At 41.9% G+C, this 20,273-nt stretch overlaps 1 protein-coding gene across 6 annotated transcripts in view; it reads left to right on the plus strand.

Moving 5' to 3' along the window:
* Positions 1 to 20,273, plus strand: part of LOC139576361 (amyloid-beta A4 precursor protein-binding family A member 1-like) — a 118,905-nt gene that overhangs the window by 91,090 nt on the left and 7,542 nt on the right. For 4 of the 6 annotated variants that reach the window (XM_071402390.1, XM_071402392.1, XM_071402394.1 and 1 more), the window contains 7 exons: positions 5,113 to 5,223; positions 9,067 to 9,106; positions 11,312 to 11,457; positions 15,922 to 15,954; positions 17,350 to 17,436; positions 18,695 to 18,883; positions 19,788 to 19,967. In XM_071402390.1, coding sequence (XP_071258491.1) covers positions 5,113 to 5,223; positions 9,067 to 9,106; positions 11,312 to 11,457; positions 15,922 to 15,954; positions 17,350 to 17,436; positions 18,695 to 18,883; positions 19,788 to 19,967 — 786 coding nt within the window. Of the gene's footprint in view, positions 1 to 5,112; positions 5,224 to 9,066; positions 9,107 to 11,311; positions 11,458 to 15,921; positions 15,955 to 17,346; positions 17,437 to 18,694; positions 18,884 to 19,787; positions 19,968 to 20,273 lie in introns of all 6 variants that reach the window. The other 2 variants (XM_071402395.1, XM_071402396.1) reach the window with 2 other exon arrangements.

The following is a 20,273-nucleotide window of genomic DNA, read 5'->3' on the forward strand; positions in this document are numbered from 1 at the left end:
AACCAGGGCAAGGTGACCGGAAACATGACCGAATACACACAGTGTAGCTATTCTCTCCGCAAGGCTATCAAACAGGCTAAGTCCCAGTACAGAGACAAAATTGAATCGCAATTCAACAGCTCAGACACAAGGGGTATGTGGCAGGGTCTACAGTCTATCACGGATTACAAAAAGAAAAGCAGCCCCGTCGCGGATCAGGATGTCTTGCTCCCAGACAGGCTAAATACCTTTTTTGCCCGCTTTGAGGATAATACAGTGCCACTGACACGGCCCACTACCAAAACCTGCGGGCTCTCCTTCACTGCAGCCGAGGTGAGTAAAACATTTAAACGTGTTAACCCTCGCAAGGCTGCAGGCCCAGACGGCATTCCCAGCCGCGTCCTCAGAGCATGCGCAGACCAGCTGGCTGGTGTGTTTACGGACATATTCAATCAATCCTTAGCCCAGTCTGCTGTTCCCACATGCTTCAAGAGGGCCACCATTGTTCCTGTTCCCAAGAAAGCTAAGGTAACTGAGCTAAACGACTACCGCCCCGTAGCACTCACTTCCGTCATCATGAAGTGCTTTGAGAGACTAGTCAAGGACCATATCACCTCCACCCTACCGGACACCCTAGACCCACTCCAATTTGCTTACCGACCCAATAGGTCCACAGACGACGCAATCGCAACCACACTGCACACTGCCCTAACCCATCTGGACAAGAGGAATACCTATGTGAGAATGCTGTTCATCGACTACAGCTCAGCATTTAACACCATAGTACCCTCCAAACTCGTCATCAAGCTCGAGACCCTGGGCCTCGACCCCGCCCTGTGCAACTTTTCCAAGGAACCGCACTCGACAGTTGTTGTTGCCATCCTGTACCTGTCCCGCAGGTGTGATGTTCGGATGTACCAATCCTGTGCAGGTGTTGTTGCACGTGGTCTGCCACTGCAAGGATGATCAGCTGTCCGTCCTGTCTCCCTGTAGCGCTCTCTTAGGCGTCTCACAGTACGGACATTGCAATTTATTGCCCTGGCCACATCTGCAGTCCTCATGCCTCCTTGCAGCATGCCTAAGGCACGTTTACACAGATGAGCAGGGACCCTGGGCATCTTTCTGTTGGTGTTTTCAGAGTCAGGAGAAAGGCCTCTTTAGTGTCCTAAGTTTTCATAACTGTGACCTTAATTGCTTACCGTCTGTAAGCTGTTAGTGTCTTAATGACCGTTCCACAGGTGCATGTTCATTAATTGTTTATGGTTCATTAAACAAGCATGGGAAACAGTGTTTAAACCCATTACAATGAAGATCTGTGAAGTTATTTGGATTTTTACTGATTATCTTTGAAAGACAGGGTCCTGAAAAATAGACGTTTCTTTTTTTGCTGAGTTTAGTTGAAAGCCTTCCCAGAAGAGTGGAGACTGTTATAGCAGCAAAGGGGGACCAGCTCCATAATAATTTATATGATTTTGGAATGAGATATAGTGTGTTTATATAATATATCTTATTCTACTCTTTTCTCCTCTGGTTTCCCTTACCTTTCTATATTTTTTCCTCTCTGTCTCGTTCTTCATCTCGCATCCTTTTCCCATTTCAATCCCCCTCTCTCTCTACCCCTCTATCTCTCTCTCCCCTTCTTCTTCTCCTTCTCCTCCTTCTTCTCCTCCTCCGTATCCCCAACTATCTCTATCCCTCTCTCCCCCTTCTTTCCCCGCTCTCTATCCCCCCTCTCGCTGTCGCTCTCTTTCATTCATATTCAGATTGCTTTATTGGCATGAAATACAATTTGTAGATATTTCCAAAGCAGTATAGTGGTACAGCATTTCAGTAAATACAGTACAATGCAATGAGGATAATGAAATACAGTTCATTTCAATAATAATAATACATATAATAATAATAATACACTTGAGAACCGCACTCGACAAGAAGTTTCCCCATCACTCCCACTAATTGGGGAGTGAGGCAAATGCCATAAATTAAGAGGACTCCGTATATTTTGAAAGCAGAGTTTTTGAGGGTTATAATAAAACCCATTTGATGTCTATGGTGGCAAAATTGCAAGATTATGTTATAATGCTTTTATTGCATCAAATGGTTGTTTTATTCAATAGAATAGAGTATTCTGTTAACTATTGTGTGTGTGTTCTACCGAGGATGGGCCTCTGGGAAATAACACTGACAGGATATTTACGATGTTTTTTGGGTGAAAAAAACCTAAAGAGCATTCCAGAGCACGAGTTAATGTTTCTGTTCTATACCGTACCAGGGAGAGATGGTTCCAGTTTGGAGTCGGAGGGCCAGACACTGGTCTATACAATGAAAACTGTTGACACAGCAGATACTGTCTGCTATGTATTATAGGTTTCTTTCATACACTTCTTAACCTTGTGACCCATTCTATATATCTGTTGTTCGTCATGTAGGCTGAAAGGGGTGTATCTTGGCTATGAAAGACCTTTGTACTTTTGTCTTGGCGCTCTCAACAGATCATCAGAAACGGTGATTCGTCGCCAAGCCATTGCTATTGCAAAGCTCTCACTATTAAAGATTTAGTTTAAGTATAACTCTGACTTGTGTGATACGTTTGTCTCTCCTCATTTGATAGTAAAGAAATGAACCACCGCATGTCATACAAGCAAGCAAAACACCCGTCCAAATGTGCACTTCACATTTCCATATCATAAAACTCATGTAATATACAGTGTCAATGCTTTTTTAGCACTATGTTTGATGTACAGTTACAAGATGACAAGGCATCATACCCTGGCTTGTTCTGAACAGAATGAGCCTATGTTTGTCTATTTGCCGCAGAACACACACCTGAATGCACTAATGAATCCTTTCTCTGCGTATCAAAATGACGATTTGTTTCACTGAATTACCTTGTGAAAGCCTACAGTAACACTGTAAGATCATATTTTATAACTTAACTAGTCATGTTGGCAATTGAACAGAACAAGCTTTCAAAGGATGCACACCTGATCCAAATTGCAATTTATAATGAGCCGTTTTTATGGATTGCGTAAACAACAACAATAATTATGTGATGGCGGAGATGCAGGGTTGTGTTCCAAACAAAACAACTACAAGTGTGCTTGCTCTAGTTCCTCAACGGCACAGCTAGGAGAGCTCAAAAAAGCACCTTATAGTTGAAGACTCTTCTTTGAGTCATAAAAGTGCATTGAAATTACTTGGGAACTGTGCACACTTTGGAGAGGAGTGTGGCCACTTGGAGACACCAGTTAGTCCTCTCACTCAAACCCGTGTAATTGTTTTGTCTTATGTTGTACCTACAGTACCCCACATTTACCACGAATATAGCAAAAAGTACAGTAAACATAAAATGCACATTAAATCAATAGTGTAATGTTTGGATTCAGTCTTGTGTCAGATGAACTGTTGTGCCTGTAACTTTAGTCTAATAATTTTCCCATAATCTCCAAACTGTTTTAATTGCTTCCATGCATGCATTTGCTTCCCCTATCTATATAGGCCAAATGCTTGGCCCTATCTATATAGGCCAATTCCCACGAGTGTAAAGGGTTAAGCCAGTCTCTGGCTGTCAATATCCCAGAGCTGTTTTACACGGCTATCCAGCCATGTCTTGTATATACATTTTGATTTAGCTGTGAAGCTTTGCGTAGCGTTGGTGACATCAAAGGCATGCGCTGTAGTTTTCTTTTTTTACATGTAAGCACATCGTTAGCTTTTTACTTTTTTTCAATTACATAAATGCTTTAAAATTCTCAAAAAGTGATGTTAGCTGATGAAGATTATTTCATAGAAAAAAACGTATAAATTCTCCTAATCCTGTGTTTACCACAGACCTTATTTTCTGCATTTATCCAAAAACCCAATTAATTTCTTCATAGGCTTTGCCCAACGAGCCATGGCAGAGTTAGCCTCTGTAAAGTGCCTACAAAAGACTCCATTACAATTGCTCTCAATGGTTGTTGGGGTTTAATTTGTCTGCTAAATGACTAAATATCAATGTAATTTGTCACTTTTTTATCTGGGGGTTTTGAACCCTTGGTTCCAAGTACCAGGGAAGCAGCCACTCTCCAAAACCAGGTTGAATAGTTTTAATTAGGCATCCTGCAGCTCAGGAGCACTGTGTTTAACCATTTAATTCCTGATGCTGTCAGGGCCACATGCCTTTCCAGGTTTTAAGGCTTGTATGTTCTTTGAAAGTTCAGCTTGTGTAATTTAGAAGTCAATTAGGTTCTGGTTGTTTTTAATTATGTTTTTCTTGGATATTTCTTTGTTTTAAAGTAAGGTCTTCTTATGGTATTATTCCATAGAGATGTTCAAAATGGGGGGTTCAGATGTTGGGGGGTCCAGATGTTGCCACTTTGAATGGCTAGATCATTCTTCTGTTCTCCTTTTAAGCCATTCCATTTCTCCCAGAACTGGTTTTCACTCTTTCATAGTTTTCAAAATGCTTCCGTTTCTTCCATCTTAGGTTTTTGTTTGTATTCTTTAAATGTGCCACAATATTCTTGCTGAATCTTGTGGTTGGTAATGTTTTTTATTTGATAAATATCCTTGAGTTTACACTCGGAATCTAACCAATTCTCTTTTGAGGTTTTCAATTAGAATGGTTTCCCATTTGCATAAATGTGTTTTTGTGGCAGCTATCAAAGCCAAATTTAAGTCAGGGAGGTTTGGGCTATATGTACTCGAAAGGAAATCATTGATACAGGTTGTCCAACTGTCCAAATACTGTATATGTTTATTACCCAAAGGGTCTACACAGTCAGGTTCAGAACTTGTTCTAGCATTAAAATCCCCACACGAAAGCACATTTCCCTCAGCTTGGAACTGGTTGGTTTCTCTTTGGACATTATCATAAAACTGAATTTGAGTGAGAAGCATAGACTGCACATACAGTATATGTAAATGAGTGTCACTAATGATCGGGCTTTTGTTGAGTTTGAACCAAATGTGGGTGTTACCCTTATTGATTTGGTTCAGTGAAAGGTCTCGTATAAGTCTTGTATACCGTATGATCAATCCTTCCAAGGCCCTGCTCTGTTTTATGTTTTTATGTTTGAATGATGGAAGTAAAATTTGCTTTCTCTCTCTCTCTCTCTCTTCCTTTCTCTCTTTTCCTCGCTCTCTCTCTAGTCTCCAGGTTCAGACTCTCAGGCCTCTCCTCAGGGGGCGGAGTCTTCAATCCGGACACCCATGCTTGAAGGGAGTGAAAGCTTCGAGTCTCCACCGCTTTCCACTAAAGAGGTGTTTTTGTGTGCATGTATATGTCCATGTTATGATACTTACCAGGCATTGTGACAAATCAAAATGACACTGCATATAGGACCGTTGCGGTGACCATGTTACCGCAACACCGGCAGTCGTGTCATGAACGCAGTCAAATTCCACGTAAACGTTGAGTCATGGTAATCTCCTATTATGCACTCTGGACATGCTTTGGTAGTACCCAAATCACTGACAACCATCAAGTCGCTAATGGTCTGGCATTCAGAGCTCTATTGTCCCCCTAACCACTCTGACATCAATGGAAATGCGTTTGAAAATCACATCAAACACTTATTTAGATTTTTTTGATTTAACCTTTTTTTAACTAGGCAAGTCAGTGAAGAACAAATTCTTATTTACAACGACGGCCTAGGAACTGTGGGTTAACTGCCTTGTTCAGGGGCAGAACGACAGATTTTTACCTTATCAAAATACTATCATGCTTTTAAAACCCACCATTAGGTAAAACATTTTGACCTCACTGTGATGATCAATTTGATGAAAGAAGTTCAACAACTGAGTGGAAAACATGGTCGTTGTGGATGTTGTTTCAGAGCCGAGCACAACGAAATGTGTAGAACAACCAAATGCATATTAGAGCTTATGCATACTCATATGTCTAAATGCAGTTGAAGTCGGAGGTTTACATACATTTAGGTTGGAGTCATTAAAACTCATTTTTCAACCACTCCACAAATTTCTTGTTAACAAACTATAGTTTTGGCAAGTCGGTTAGGACATCTACATTGTGCATGACACAAGTAATTTTTCCAACAATTGTTTACAGACAGGTTATTTCACTTATTATTCACTGTATCACAATTCCAGTGGGTCAGAAGTTTACATACACTAAGTTGGCTGTGCCTTTAAACAACTTGGAAAATTCCAGAAAATGATGTCATGGCTTTAGAAGCTTCTGATAGGCTAATTGACATCATGTGAGTCAATTGGAGGTGTACCTGTGGATGTGTTTCAAGGCCTACCTTCAAACTCAGTGCTTCTTTGCTTGACATCATGGGAAAATCAAAAGAAATCAGCCAAGACCTCAGAAAAAAAATTGTAGACCTCCACAAGTTTGGTTCATCCTTGGGAGCAATTTTCAAACGCCTGAAGGTTCCACGTTCATCTGTACAAACAATAGTACGCAAGTATAAACACCATGGGACCACGCAGGAGTCATACCGCTCAGGAAGGAGACGCATTCTGTCTCCTAGAGATGAACGTACTTTGGTGCAAAAAGTGCAAATCAATCCCAGAACAACAGCAAAGGACCTTGTGGAAATGCTGGAGGAAACAGATACAAAAGTATCTATATCCACAGTAAAACAAGTCCTATATCGACATAACCTGAAAGGCCGCTCAGCAAGGAAGAAGCCGCTGCTCCAAAACCGCCATAAAACAGCCAGACTACGGTTTGCAATTGCACATGGGGACAAAGATCGTACTTTTTGGAGAAATGTGCTATGGTCTGATGAAACAAAAATAGAACTGTTTGGCCATAATGACCATCGTTATGTTTGGAGGAAAAAGGGGGATGCTTGCAAGCTGAAGAACACCATCCCAACCGTGAAACACAGGGGCGGCAGCATCATGTTGTGGGGGTGCTTTGCTTTAGGAGGGACTGGTGCACTTCACAAAATAGATGGCATCATGAGGGTGGAAAATGATGTGGAAATGTTGAAGCAACATCTCAAAACATCAGTCAGGAAGTTAAAGCTTGGTCGCAAATGGGTCTTCCAAATGGACAATGACCCCAAGCATACTTCCAAATTTGTGGCAAATGGCTTAAGGACAACACAGTCAAGGTATTGGAGTGGCCATCACAAAACCCTGACCTCAATCCTATAGAAAATTTGTGGGCAGAATTGAAAAAGCGTGTGCGAGCAAGGAGGCCTATAAACCTGACTCAGTTACACCAGCTCTGTCAGGAGGAATGGGCCAAAATTCACCAAACTTATTGTGGGAAGCTTGTGGAAGGCTACCTGAAACTTTTGACCCAAGTTAAACAATTTAAAGGCAATGCTACCAAATACTAATTGTGTGTATGTAAACTTCTGACCCACTGGGAATGTGATGAAAGAAATAAAAGCTGAAATAAATCATTCTCTCTACTATTTTTCTGACATTTCACATTCTTAAAATAAATTGATGATTCTAACTGACCTAAGACAGGGAATTTTTACTCTGATTAAATGTCAGGAATTGTGAAAAACTGAGTTTAAATGTATTTGGCTAAGGTGTATGTAAACTTCCGACGTCAACTGTATGAGCCCAAGTCCCTCCCAAAAATACGGAATTAAAATAATGATTGTGCTGTTTTCCAATACATATCCTAATAGTCTGCCACATATTAGCATGGCAAAAAAAACAGAGTTTTTGGTACATAACTGGTCTAGCCTATACTCCGAAATTAAACATATTCTAGTAATCACCTTAGAATGTGGACTGTATTATTATGCATACTTGATGGACTGGTTGGCTTAAATTACGCTCAAAACGTTCTATCTGTGAGTATGGGAGAGAACGTATAGGCCTAGGCGATGCTGTTTGTTGTGCAGGGTGGCTTACAAAGTTAACCTACAATGATGGTGAATTTGTATTTGATTTTGAATAGCCTGGATAGCTGCAGGAACATGGTTGGCGAGCCCATGGCATACAGAGGTTGAGCGGAATATCACCTGTCACGCAGTGAGAGGCTGCATGCTCCTCAAACAGTGGTTGATGCGTGAAGTTAAATCCTTTTTCTTATAAACCCAGACAAACCCAGACATGAAAGCAGAGTTTTGGTGGTTGCCACTAAAAGGAAGACGATCCTATATTTATTTCTCAGCTGCTTTGCTATAAAGCCGGAGTAGCCTACACGGCATGATTTAAACTGGGGGAAATGGGCCTTCATTCGCTATTCGATGACATGTATTTTGTCCCCTGCCCCTGTTCCTACCTATTTCATAATGGGCCATTCTAAACAAATTGAAGATAATATTAAATTGAGAATAGTCTGATGGGTGAAAATATGATCACTTTGATGAGAGAACAGGGTGTGTAGCCGGAGGCAAAGAACAGAGCGCAAGCTTTTTTTTGTTGCTTTTTCAAATAGTCAATAGCCTATAGCTGCATCATGTTTTGATTTCTAAGACAATCTGAGGTTTGTTTCATTCACAACTAAATTGACCAAATAATTCTAAATCTAGCATGTAGGACCTGTTTCAAATGATAACTTTTACGCTCGACATAGCCACTTCATATGTGCACTCACTCCGGAATGGGAAAACATCCTTTCTATTTTTTTTCAGCTAAGTTCAATTATATTATTCTTACAATAATATCATATAAAATCATGGCACTGGACTGATTCGATATCTTGTCTGCTAAATGAACTAGCCTACGGGCATGGCGCATAGCCAGATAACATACAGTAGGCCGACTCACATTCGGTTCTTTTGAAATACATTTTCCTCATATAATGTTTCTTTAGTCCTCCCTAAAATAAATAATGGATTTATTGTGATTGTGTATATTAAATGGATTTATTAGACTTTAAAATGTAGATGTTCCAAAGGCGCGCATCAGCGGCTTGTATGCATAGAGGCCTGAAGATTGTAAACATGTTTATGTTAATTAACGGGTAATTACCATGAGACTGGCAGTCATTTGCATGACAATAACCGGCTAACAAAATGTCATGACCGGCACAGCCCAATGTGTCAACCAACGTTTGTCTGTCTTTCACCAGTGTTATGATAGTGCTATGACAGTGTTATAATGACCGTGCCTGTGTGACCCGTCAGTAACGTGTTATCTGTCTCTCCTCTACAACTACAGTCCAGGAGAAGCCTGGCCTCCTTTCCTACCTATGTAGAAGGTAAGACCTGCTCCTTTGACTTGCTCCTGGCTCCTGGTCTTTACGTCCCTCTCTGCTTTACTTCAGTGGGCCGTATTTTGCCAGTGCAGAATATATTTGACAAGTGGTTCTCTCTAAGTAAATGCTTGGGTGATTTAGCTCTGTGAGGGTATGCTGATGTGCAGGCCTACATTTAGTACCAGATCAGCATTTTTAAATGTCATGGAGGGCTGAATGGGAGGTAAGGAAAATTAGAGACAGAGAAAGGGCCTCTAGTGCACCAGTCAAACGCTTCAGTGCGGTCTTTCTCTCTCCTTCTATTTCTCTCTCTCACATACACATCTATCTATCTATCTATCTCACAAACACACCCACCCACACTCTTTACTCATGCATTCTGTGTGTTTTAGTTCAGTAGGAGCATTGTGTCTCTAGTCTCTCTAGCTCTGTGTGAAGCACAAGGACATTCTGGTGACACACATACTCTCTCTCTCTCTTTCACTACGATGTCTCAATCAATCCAACTGTTCTAATTTCTGCATCTTTAGAGTTGAAGCCTTCACAAACATGTTAAGGTTCAAACCGTATATACACTGCTCAAAAAAATAAAGGGAACACTTAAACAACACAATGTAATTCCAAGTCAATCACACTTCTGTGAAATCAAACTGTCCACTTAGGAAGCAACACTGATTGACAATACATTTCACATGCTTTTGTGCAAATGGAATAGACAAAAGGTGGAAATTATAGGCAATTAGCAAGACACCCCCAATAAAGGAGTGGTTCTGCAGGTGGTCACCACAGACCACTTCTCAGTTCCTATGCTTCCTGGCTGATGTTTTGGTCACTTTTGAATGCTGGCGGTGCTTTCACTCTAGTGGTAGCATGAGACGGAGTCTACAACCCACACAAGTGGCTCAGGTAGTGCAGCTCATCCAGGATGGTACATCAATGCGAGCTGTGGCAAGAAGGTTTGCTGTGTCTGTCAGCGTAGTGTCCAGAGCATGGAGGCGCTACCAGGAGACAGGCCAGTACATCAGGAGATGTGGAGGAGGCCGTAGGAGGGCAACAACCCATCAGCAGGACCGCTAACCTCCGCCTTTGTGCAAGGAGGAGCACTGCCAGAGCCCTGCAAAATGACCTCCAGCAGGCCACAAATGTGCATGTGTCTGCTCAAACGGTCAGAAACAGACTCCATGAGGATGGTATGAGGGCCCGACGTCCACAGGTGGGGGTTGTGCTTACAGCCCAACACCGTGCAGGACGTTTGGCATTTGCCAGAGAACACCAAGATTGGCAAATTCGCCACTGGCGCCCTGTGCTCTTCACAGATGAAAGCAGGTTCACACTGAGCACATGTGACAGACGTGACAGAGTCTGGAGACGCCGTGGAGAACGTTCTGCTGCCTGCAACATCCTCCAGCATGACCGGTTTGGCGGTGGGTCAGTCATGGTGTGGGGTGGCATTTCTTTGGGGGGCCGCACAGCCCTCCATGTGCTCGCCAGAGGTAGCCTGACTGAGATGAGATCCTCAGACCCCTTGTGAGACCATATGCTGGTGCGGTTGGCCCTGGGTTCCTCCTAATGCAAGACAATGCAAGAACTCATGTGGCTGGAGTGTGTCAGCAGTTCCTGCAAGAGGAAGGCATTGATGCTATGGACTGGCCCGCCCGTTCCCCAGACCTGAATCCAGCACATCTGGGACATCATGTGTCCCAGATGTCTCGCTCCATCCACCAACGCCATGTTGCACCACAGACTGTCCAGGAGTTGGCGGATGCTTTAGTCCAGGTCTGGGAGGAGATCCCTCAGGAGACCATCCGCCACCTCATCAGGAGCATGCCCAGGCGTTGTAGGGAGGTCATACAGGCACGTGGAGGCCACACACACTACTGAGCCTCATTTTGACTTGTTTTAAGGACATTACATCAAAGTTGCATTACATCAAAGTTGGATCAGCCTGTAGTGTGGTTTTCCACTTTAATTTTGAGTGTGACTCCAAATCCAGACCTCCATGGGTTGATAAATTTGATTTCCATTGATCATTTTTGTGTGATTTTGTTGTCAGCACATTCAACTATGTAAAGAAAAAACTATTTAATAAGAATATTTCATTCATTCAGATCTAGGATGTGTTATTTTAGTGTTCCCTTTATTTGTTTGAGCAGTGTATATTCCATGGCAAATCATGGCATTTTAATCTTCCTACTCCTCTCCCCCCAGTCCCAGGTCCATGTGACCCAGAGGACCTGATCGATGGGATCATCTTTGCTGCTAACTACCTGGGCTCCACCCAGTTGCTGTCTGACAAGACCCCCTCCAAGAACGTCCGCATGATGCAGGCCCAGGAGGCTGTCAGCCGCATCAAGGTGAGGAGAGAGACTCATTTGATTTGTTTTCTTTGCTCGCAATGATGTGGTTGAACATGCTGGGTTGACCCTAGTAGACAGTACAAATTATTTTCTTACAGAGGAACTTCTGGATAGATCCCATTTTAGTCATTTAGCAGATGCTCTTGTCCAGAGCGATAGGAGCAATTAGGATTAAGTACCTTGCTCAAGAGCACATCCACAGATTTTTTACCTAGTCAGCACGGGGATTCGAACCAGCGACGTTTCGGTTACTGGCCCAACGCTCTTAACCCGCTAGGCTACATGTCGCCCAACCTGATTCCAACCTTACCTAGTACTGTATTATGTTTTCTACCTGGTAATGGATAATATCTAATAACCTGTTTTTAATACTGTCTGATAACACACCGGGCAAAAACTGGTTGCATCAGCGTTGTTTCCACATCATTTCAACAACAAAAGATCTATCGGATGATGTTGAATCAACGTGGAAAACTGATTGGATTTGCAAAGTCATCAATGTAAGGGGAAAAAAAATTCACCCAACTTTTAACCTAAATCCAATGACATGGTGACATTTTTTGTTGATTTCACGTTGAATTCACATTAGTTGACATCTCAACCAAATGTAAATGATAACGAAATGTTGAAATTACATCTGTGCCCAGTGGGAACGTACTGCTTTATAACATCTTTATCACAAGTGATCAAATCGATATCTGTTTTGCATAGAAACATGTTCTAGGCTATGTACGAACCTGAATATGTACAAAGGTCAAGATCTCACATCAGTACATTTCTACCTATAACTGTGTCACTTCCATAGAGAATAATAGAGAACCTTAGTGCCCAAAAGGTTGTTTTAGCTTGGCCTGTGCTATTGAGGACTTTCCCCATTTTGAAGTAGTCAACTGGGTGGGAAGGAGGATCACATAATTCCATCTAGGTCACCAGAAGGGATCAGACAATTCATTATACTTGAGTAAACATTCCATAACTGCAGGTGGCAGTAAATTGCCAACCTTGGCTTTATATCTGTAGTTTAATTGACTCCTTCAAAATGGAGATGTCCTCAATCGCGCTGCCCATGCGCTCACAGATGTCATAATGGGACAGATACAATGAAGAGTCCTCTATCATTCTCTATGGTCACTTCCCCTCACTCACTTTCAGTCACATGACCTGAGTCTTCCTGACATCTTCCTGGTTTATCAGCCTCCTGGCGCACCTCCAGCCCATAGCCCATACTGTAGTGACTCAGCATTTTACAGCCCGCCTGATCAAAATGCACTGAGCTGTAGCCCATAGCCTCTATCAGCCCATACATACTGTACACACACCTAGAGTATGTTTTCTGTTACTCCTGTTCTCATCAGACAGAGCCACCATAGCACTTCTGCATGTTCTACTATCTTATACTATAGTATCCTTCCTATGTTTCTTCCTTGACTTTTTCCAAATGTTGTTGTCACAACCTGAATTTAAAATGGATTAATTTCAGATGTTGTGCCAGTAATCTACACACAATATCCCATATTCTCAAAGTGGAAATGTTATTTTAGAAATGTTACAAATGAATTAAAAGTGAAAAGCTGAAATGTCTTGAGTTGACCAGGACCGGTGTGTGTGTCCCCCTCCCCCGCGGGACGGTTGAGTTAACGTGCGCTAATGTGATTAGCATGAGGTTGTAAATAACAAGAACATTTCCAAGGACATAGACATATCTGATATGGGCAGAAAGCTTAAATTCTTGATAACCTAACTGCACTGTCCAATTTACAGTAGCTATTACAGTGAAATAATACCATGCTATTGTTTGAGGAGAGTGCACAGTTATGAACTTGAAAATGTATCAATAAACCAATTAGGCACATTTGGGCAGGCATGATACAACATTTTGAACAGAAATACAATGGTTCATTGGATCAGTCTAAAACGCTGCATATACACTGCTGCCATCTACTGGCCAAAAACTAAATTGCGCCTAGAGTCCTAAGTCGTATATTGGCCTTTCTCTTGCATTTCAAAGATGATGGAACAAAAACATTTTTGAAAACGGATGTTTTTTCTTTGTATTATCTTTTACTAGATCTAATGTGTTATATTCTCCTACATTAATTTCACATTTCCACAAACTTCAAAGTGTTTCCTTTCAAATGGTATCAAGAATATGCATATCCTTGCGTCAGGTACTGAGCTACAGGCAGTTAGATTTGGGTATGTCATTTTAGGCAAAAAAAGAAATAACAAAAGGGTCAGATCCTTAAGAGGTTTTAAACCCCTTTGTTATGGCAAGCCAAACTAAGTTCAGGAGTAAACATGTGCTTAACAAATCACATGATAAGTTGCATGGACTCACTCTGTGTGCAATAATAGTGGTTAACATGATTTTTGAATGACTACCCCAATTATCTGAAAGGTCCTTCGGCTGTGTAGTGAATTTCAAGCACTTATTCAACCACAAAGGTTTTTGTGGTTGAAGGAGGTTTTCTAATGCCTCGCAAAGAAGGGCACTAATTGGTAGAAGGGTAAAAATGAAAAAAAGCAGACTCTGAATATCCCTTTGAGCATGTTGAAGTTATTAATTACACTTTGGATGGTATATCAATACACCCAGTCACTACAAAGATACTCAGTTGCCAGAGAGGAAGGAAAGAGATCAGGGATTTCACCATGAGGCTGTGATAGGAGAAAACTGAGGATGGATCAACAACATTGTAGTTACTCCACAATACTAAACTAAATGACAGAGTGAAAAGAAGGAACCCTTTTCAGAATACAAATATTCCAAAATATGCATCCTGTTTGCAACAAGCCACTAAAGTAATACTGCAAAGAATGTGACAAAGAAATGAACTTCTCTGAGTACCACTCTTCATATTCTCAAGCATGGTGGTGACTGCATCATGTTATGAGTATGCTTGTCATCGGCAAGGACTAGGGAGTTTTTTAGGATAAAAAGAAATGGAATAGAGCTAAGTCCTAGTGGAAAACCTGGTTCAGTCTGCTTTCAAACAGACACTGGAAAGCAAATGTACCTTTCAGCAGGGCAATAACCGAAAGCACAAGGCCAAATTTATACTGGAGTTGCTTACCAAGATGACATTGAGTGGCCTAGTTACAGTTTTGACTTAAATTGGCTTGAAAATCTATGGCAATACTTGAAAATGGCTGTGTAGCAATGATCAACAACCAACTTGACAGAGCTTGAATTTGAAAAATAATGATTGGCAAATATTGTACAATCCAGGTGTGCAAAGCTCTTAGAGACTTACCCAACAAGACTCACAGCTGTAATTACTGCCAAAGGTGTTATCCAACATGTATTGGGTTGATTACTTATCTAATCAAGATATATTAGTGTTTCAGTTCATATTAATTTTAGAATACATTTTTTTCCACTTTGATATTTGAGTATTTTGTGTAAATCATTGCCAAAAAAAATACAATTCAATCTATTTTAATTGCACTTTGTAACACAACTAAATGTGGAAAAGTCAAGGTGGTTGAATACTTTCCTAGGGAACTGTACCTATTAGTTTACTATGTATTGTAAAGACATACTCAAGATTCCAATTAAGCATGATACACTTTCACATTAATTGACCGCATTAAGTGAATTTGACCATAAATTAATGGTGCAGTTTAATAAAAACGTATTAGGGTGGGAATAACTGTGTCTAATCCTTTTAGTGCACAAGTGAGTCACCTGCTGGCCAAAAAATAACACACTGAACAGTAAAGTAGATATACCATTGGGTACTTTTTTAAAGACTGGTTGATTTCAGACTGGTTGAATCCCAGAAATTAAATGTAAGATATGTTCTAAAATGGAATGCCCCAATGGATGTAATCAATACACACACTGCCACTTATTCCCCTCCCCAGATCCATAGGCCTACTATGCCCATGCTACTTCAGTCCTGCACTACTCTGACCACACACACACACACACACACACACACACACACACACACACACACACACACACACACACACACACACACACACACACACACACACACACACACACACACACACACACACACACATATACACACACACACACACACACATACACACGCGCACACACAAACACAGCTGTGTTATTGTGAAATGTCAGGACTTTTTGGAGTGTCAAATATTTGCGCCATTACAAATCCTATTTTCCCTAACCGTTAACCTAACCCTTAACCTAACCCTAACCCAAAACAACTAAACTTAAGCCTAAACATAACCCTTTAGCTTAAAATAGCAATTTTGAACAAATTCAGGACCTGAAAAAAGTCCTGACTTTTCAAAAAAGTTGTTTCCTATCTGTTCAGGACATTAAGATGAAATGTAAGGACATTGGGTCCTGATAATGTAGGAAAACAAGTACACACACACACACACACACACACAGCGCAACCTGTCTGAGCCCTGAGCCCTGCTTCAGTCTAACCCATTCTCCTGTATGTATGTTTGTTCCATGCCAAGCAGACGGCCCAGAAATTAGCCAAAAACAAGAAGAAGGTGCAGTACTCCTCATTGATTGGCTGTTCAGTGTTCCGTTGTGTTTTCCTGTGTCTGTCTGTGTCTATGTCCCAAATGGCACCCTATTCCCTATTTAATGCACTACTTTTGACCAGAGCCCTATAGGCTATATAAGGAATAGGCTGCCATTAGGGACTCATTCTGTGTTGTAAAGTCTCTCTCTCCTTTTTCCTTATTTTTCTTCTTCTTTTACTCGCTGCATTTTCTGAATCCAGCAGCAAAGTCTTCTGTTGATTTGCAGTCATGTTATGTATACCATTCTTAGGTTTGTCTGTCAATTAAATCCGTCACCATTTTCTCATTCCATGTCAGACATTCTCCGATTTATCCTCCTATAGAGTTTCTACAAGATACTGACAGGAATACATAGACACATGGACACATGATATAGATGTGCAACGAATAAAAGCTTATATGAGGAGAAACTGAAATTGCTGGATGCAGAAAATGGCTGTGCAGCCACAATTCTTTTGTTATACCATGACGTTGTGTTGTGTTTGTGATCGTAATTGAAGAGGTTTTTCTCTGGCACAAGCTTCTGTATTAGTGTGGTATTTCAACAATTGTAAGGCTGTTAGCACTGTGAATCCTGTGGATGGCTAACATTACACACAGCAGCACCTCTCTCTCTTTTCCAACACAGACCGACTAAGTATTCACTGTAAACCCAAAGTTTCTCAACTCCGGTCCTGGGGACTCACAGGAATCCATCCAGGTTTTCATTACAACCAACACTCTCATCACTGTTATACTGACTTAATGAAGTGGCCAAAAACCAATATAACTAGAGTGAAGGTCCCCAGGAGGGAAGTTGAGAAACACCACAGTATAACTAATAAGACTAACCCCATTACTAACTCCAGTCTCTCTGCTACCTATGGAGAGGCTATACTCGACTAACTACTGAACTAACTCTAAATATGCTGTACAAGCCAGAATTACACTAAAGGAAAAAAACAACTCTATACACTCACACACATTCACACACACACACACACACACACACACACACACACACACACACACACACACACACACACACACACACACACACACACACACACACACACACACACACACACACACACACACACACACACACACACACACACACACACACACACACACACACACACACACACACACACTCTATCTGCAACATTCTGAACACCTCAAAGCTTTTGATTAATTGAAAGTGCTGGTGTCTTCCTTCAGTGTTAACTCGGGTAGTTGTGGACTGTCTCTGACCTCTGTCTAGTTGTGGAATGATAATAATGGACTGTCAGCTGTACTACTCTAATGGACTAGATGCTCAATTGCCCTGTTCTTTCTCTGTCACTGTATGTATCGGTCTGTGTGTGTGTGTCTAAGCAGGCTCCAGAAGGTGAGGCCCAGCCCATGACGGAGGTGGACCTCTTCATCTCCACCCAGAGGATTAAAGTTCTCAACGCTGACTCACAGGTACACACTCTCTGTCTTTCTCTCTCATCTTCTATGTTGCTCACTTCTCTCTTGACATTTCTCCTCCTCTCCTCAGGTAGTAACAGTCCCAGCCAGGTTGCCATTGCAGCCAGTGGGCTTAGATTTACCTCCGGTAATGGCGGGTCGTGGCTCATTAATCCCAGCGTGGGGCCAATCAGGGAGCCTGGCCACACTAGCCAATTACCTGTACAAGTACTCCTGGGACAATCAATATAGTGTTTCTTGAGTGTAGATTTTTTCACACGACAGCTGATGGAGTTGCTTTGATATTGGTTTGGTCCTGAGTTTCTTCTTTCTGTGCCCTCCCTGTCCTGACCATAGACATAGAGAAGGGTTGAATCTGGTAGACATGAAACGTATGGTATTGACTGTCCCCTCTGTGTCTACAGGAGACTATGATGGACCACCCCCTGACCATAACCGTATCATCGCCCTTGAACCCTGACCATAACCCTATCATCACCTCTTAAAACCTCTTGAAGCTAGGGGGCAGAATTATTAATTTTTATGTTTGGAAAAAATAACGTTCCCAATGTAAGCTGCCTATTTCTCAGGCCTAGATGCTAGAATATGCATATAATTGACAGATTAGGATAGAAAACACTCTAAAGTTTCCAAAACTGTCAAAATATTGTCTGAGTATAACAGAACTGATTTTGTTGGCAAAAACCTGAGGAAATCCAACCCGGAAGTGCCTCTTATTTTGAAAAATCCCTGTTCCATTGCCTGCCTTTCCTTCATTTAAAGGGATATCAACCAGATTCCTTTTCCTATGGCTTCCTCAGGGTGTGAACAGTCTTTAGACATAGTTTCAAGCTTTTATTCTGAAAAATGAGCGAGATTTATCAAAACGCGTCAGTGGATAGCTGAATGTCCTTCGATTAGTTCATGCGCGCGAAAGTTGTAGCTCGACATTTTCTTTATCTCTTTTATTGAATAGTTTACCGTCCGGTTGAAATATTATCGATTATTTATGTTAAAAACAACCTGAGGATTGATTATAAAAAACGTTTGACATCTTTCTACGAACTTTACGGATACTATTTGGAATATTTCACTTGTGATTTCATGAAAATAAATATTTTTAGTATTTTTTTATTTATTTGGCGCTCTGCAATTCAGCGGTTGTTTACAAAAATGATCCCGTTAAAGGGATCCGTGCGCCAAGAGGTTAACCCCTAAACCTATCATCACCTCTTAACCCTTGACCCTAACCCTATCTCTCCTCTATCTACAGGAGACTATGATGGACCACACTCTGAGGACCATCTCCTACATCGCTGACATTGGCAACATTGTGGTTCTGATGGCAAGGCGCCGTATGCCCCGCCCAGACTCCATGGACAGCGTGGAGGCGTCAGACCCCGCCGAGGACGAGAAACAAAGGCAGTACAAGATGATCTGCCACGTCTTTGAGTCCGAGGACGTGAGGATCTCACTTTACTTTTACTTTCAAACGATCCCTCCCTCCCTCCCTCCCTCCCTCCCTCCCTCCCTCCCTCCCTCCCTCCCTCCCTCCCTCCCTCCCTCCCTCCCTCCCTCTCTCTGTCTCCCTACTTACTCTCTGTCTTTTACTCTCTCACTCTTTCTCATTTGTTCATTCATTCTTTGTCACTCTGTATAACTCTCTCTCTTTGTGGTTACAATTACAACCATTAGTCTCTCCATCGCTCTCTCTCCCTCTCTTTCTCATATTTTTTCTCTCTCTATCTGGATTCAACTCGTCCTGTTGACTGACTATCAACCTTATTTCATTTTAATGTTGCATTAATTAATCATAATCAAGTCTCCACGCCCTCCCTCTAATGGTTAATTTCACTTAACAGAGTTGTTTTTGGGACCCCTGATGTAACTGGGTTCACACACACACACACACACACACACACACACACACACACACACACACACACACACACACACACACACACACACACACACACACACACACACACACACACACACACACACACACACACACGAACACATAAACACATAAACACATGAACACAGACACATACATATGAACAGACACACACACATGCCAGTGATGACAGCATGGCCGACCTTTCCTTTCTCTGTACTCCAGTGATTTGAGATCAACTTCAGAAGACCGAGTGGGACTCAGAGAGATGAAACATTCATCTCATCAATATGAAACACTTCTGTCCTGATTAGTTTGTTCTGTTTAAAGCCCCGATGCAGTCTTTTTGATTGGATTTTAAATCATTACTGTATGTCTAACAAATCACTGTGTTACAGTTGATTTCCCTCCCTCTCTTCCTCCCTCTCCTCTGTCCCTTGCCTCTCTCTCTCCCACTCTCCCTCTCCAGGCCCAGCTGATTGCCCAGTCTATAGGCCAGGCCTTCAGTGTGGCGTACCAGGAGTTCCTGCGGGCTAACGGCATCAACCCAGAGGACCTGAGTCAGAAGGAGTACAGTGACCTGCTCAACACTCAGGACATGTACAACGATGACCTCATACACTTCTCCAAGTCTGAGAACTGCAAAGACGTGAGTCTGTTGTAGAATGACGAACTGTACTCTAGTACCCATCATGCTCTGTATCTGTACCTGGCTTTATCTTACTGAAGGCGTTCGTAAAGCTAACGCTATGGTGTATTAATACATCTGTTCCACTTCTACAAGTCCGAGAACGACCGTGGTTTTACGAATGAAGAGCAGAGTTCTTACTGTGCTATGAACTGTCTCCAGTCAGCAGCACCACTGAATCATTTTTTACCTTGAAACCACCCATGTCCAGTCTTGGCCACGGCAGGCAGTGATTGGTTCTAGACCATGGCACGGGGTAAGAACTCA

Source organism: Salvelinus alpinus, chromosome 5 (genome assembly GCF_045679555.1).
Source record: "Salvelinus alpinus chromosome 5, SLU_Salpinus.1, whole genome shotgun sequence".
Classification (NCBI taxonomy): domain Eukaryota; kingdom Metazoa; phylum Chordata; class Actinopteri; order Salmoniformes; family Salmonidae; genus Salvelinus; species Salvelinus alpinus.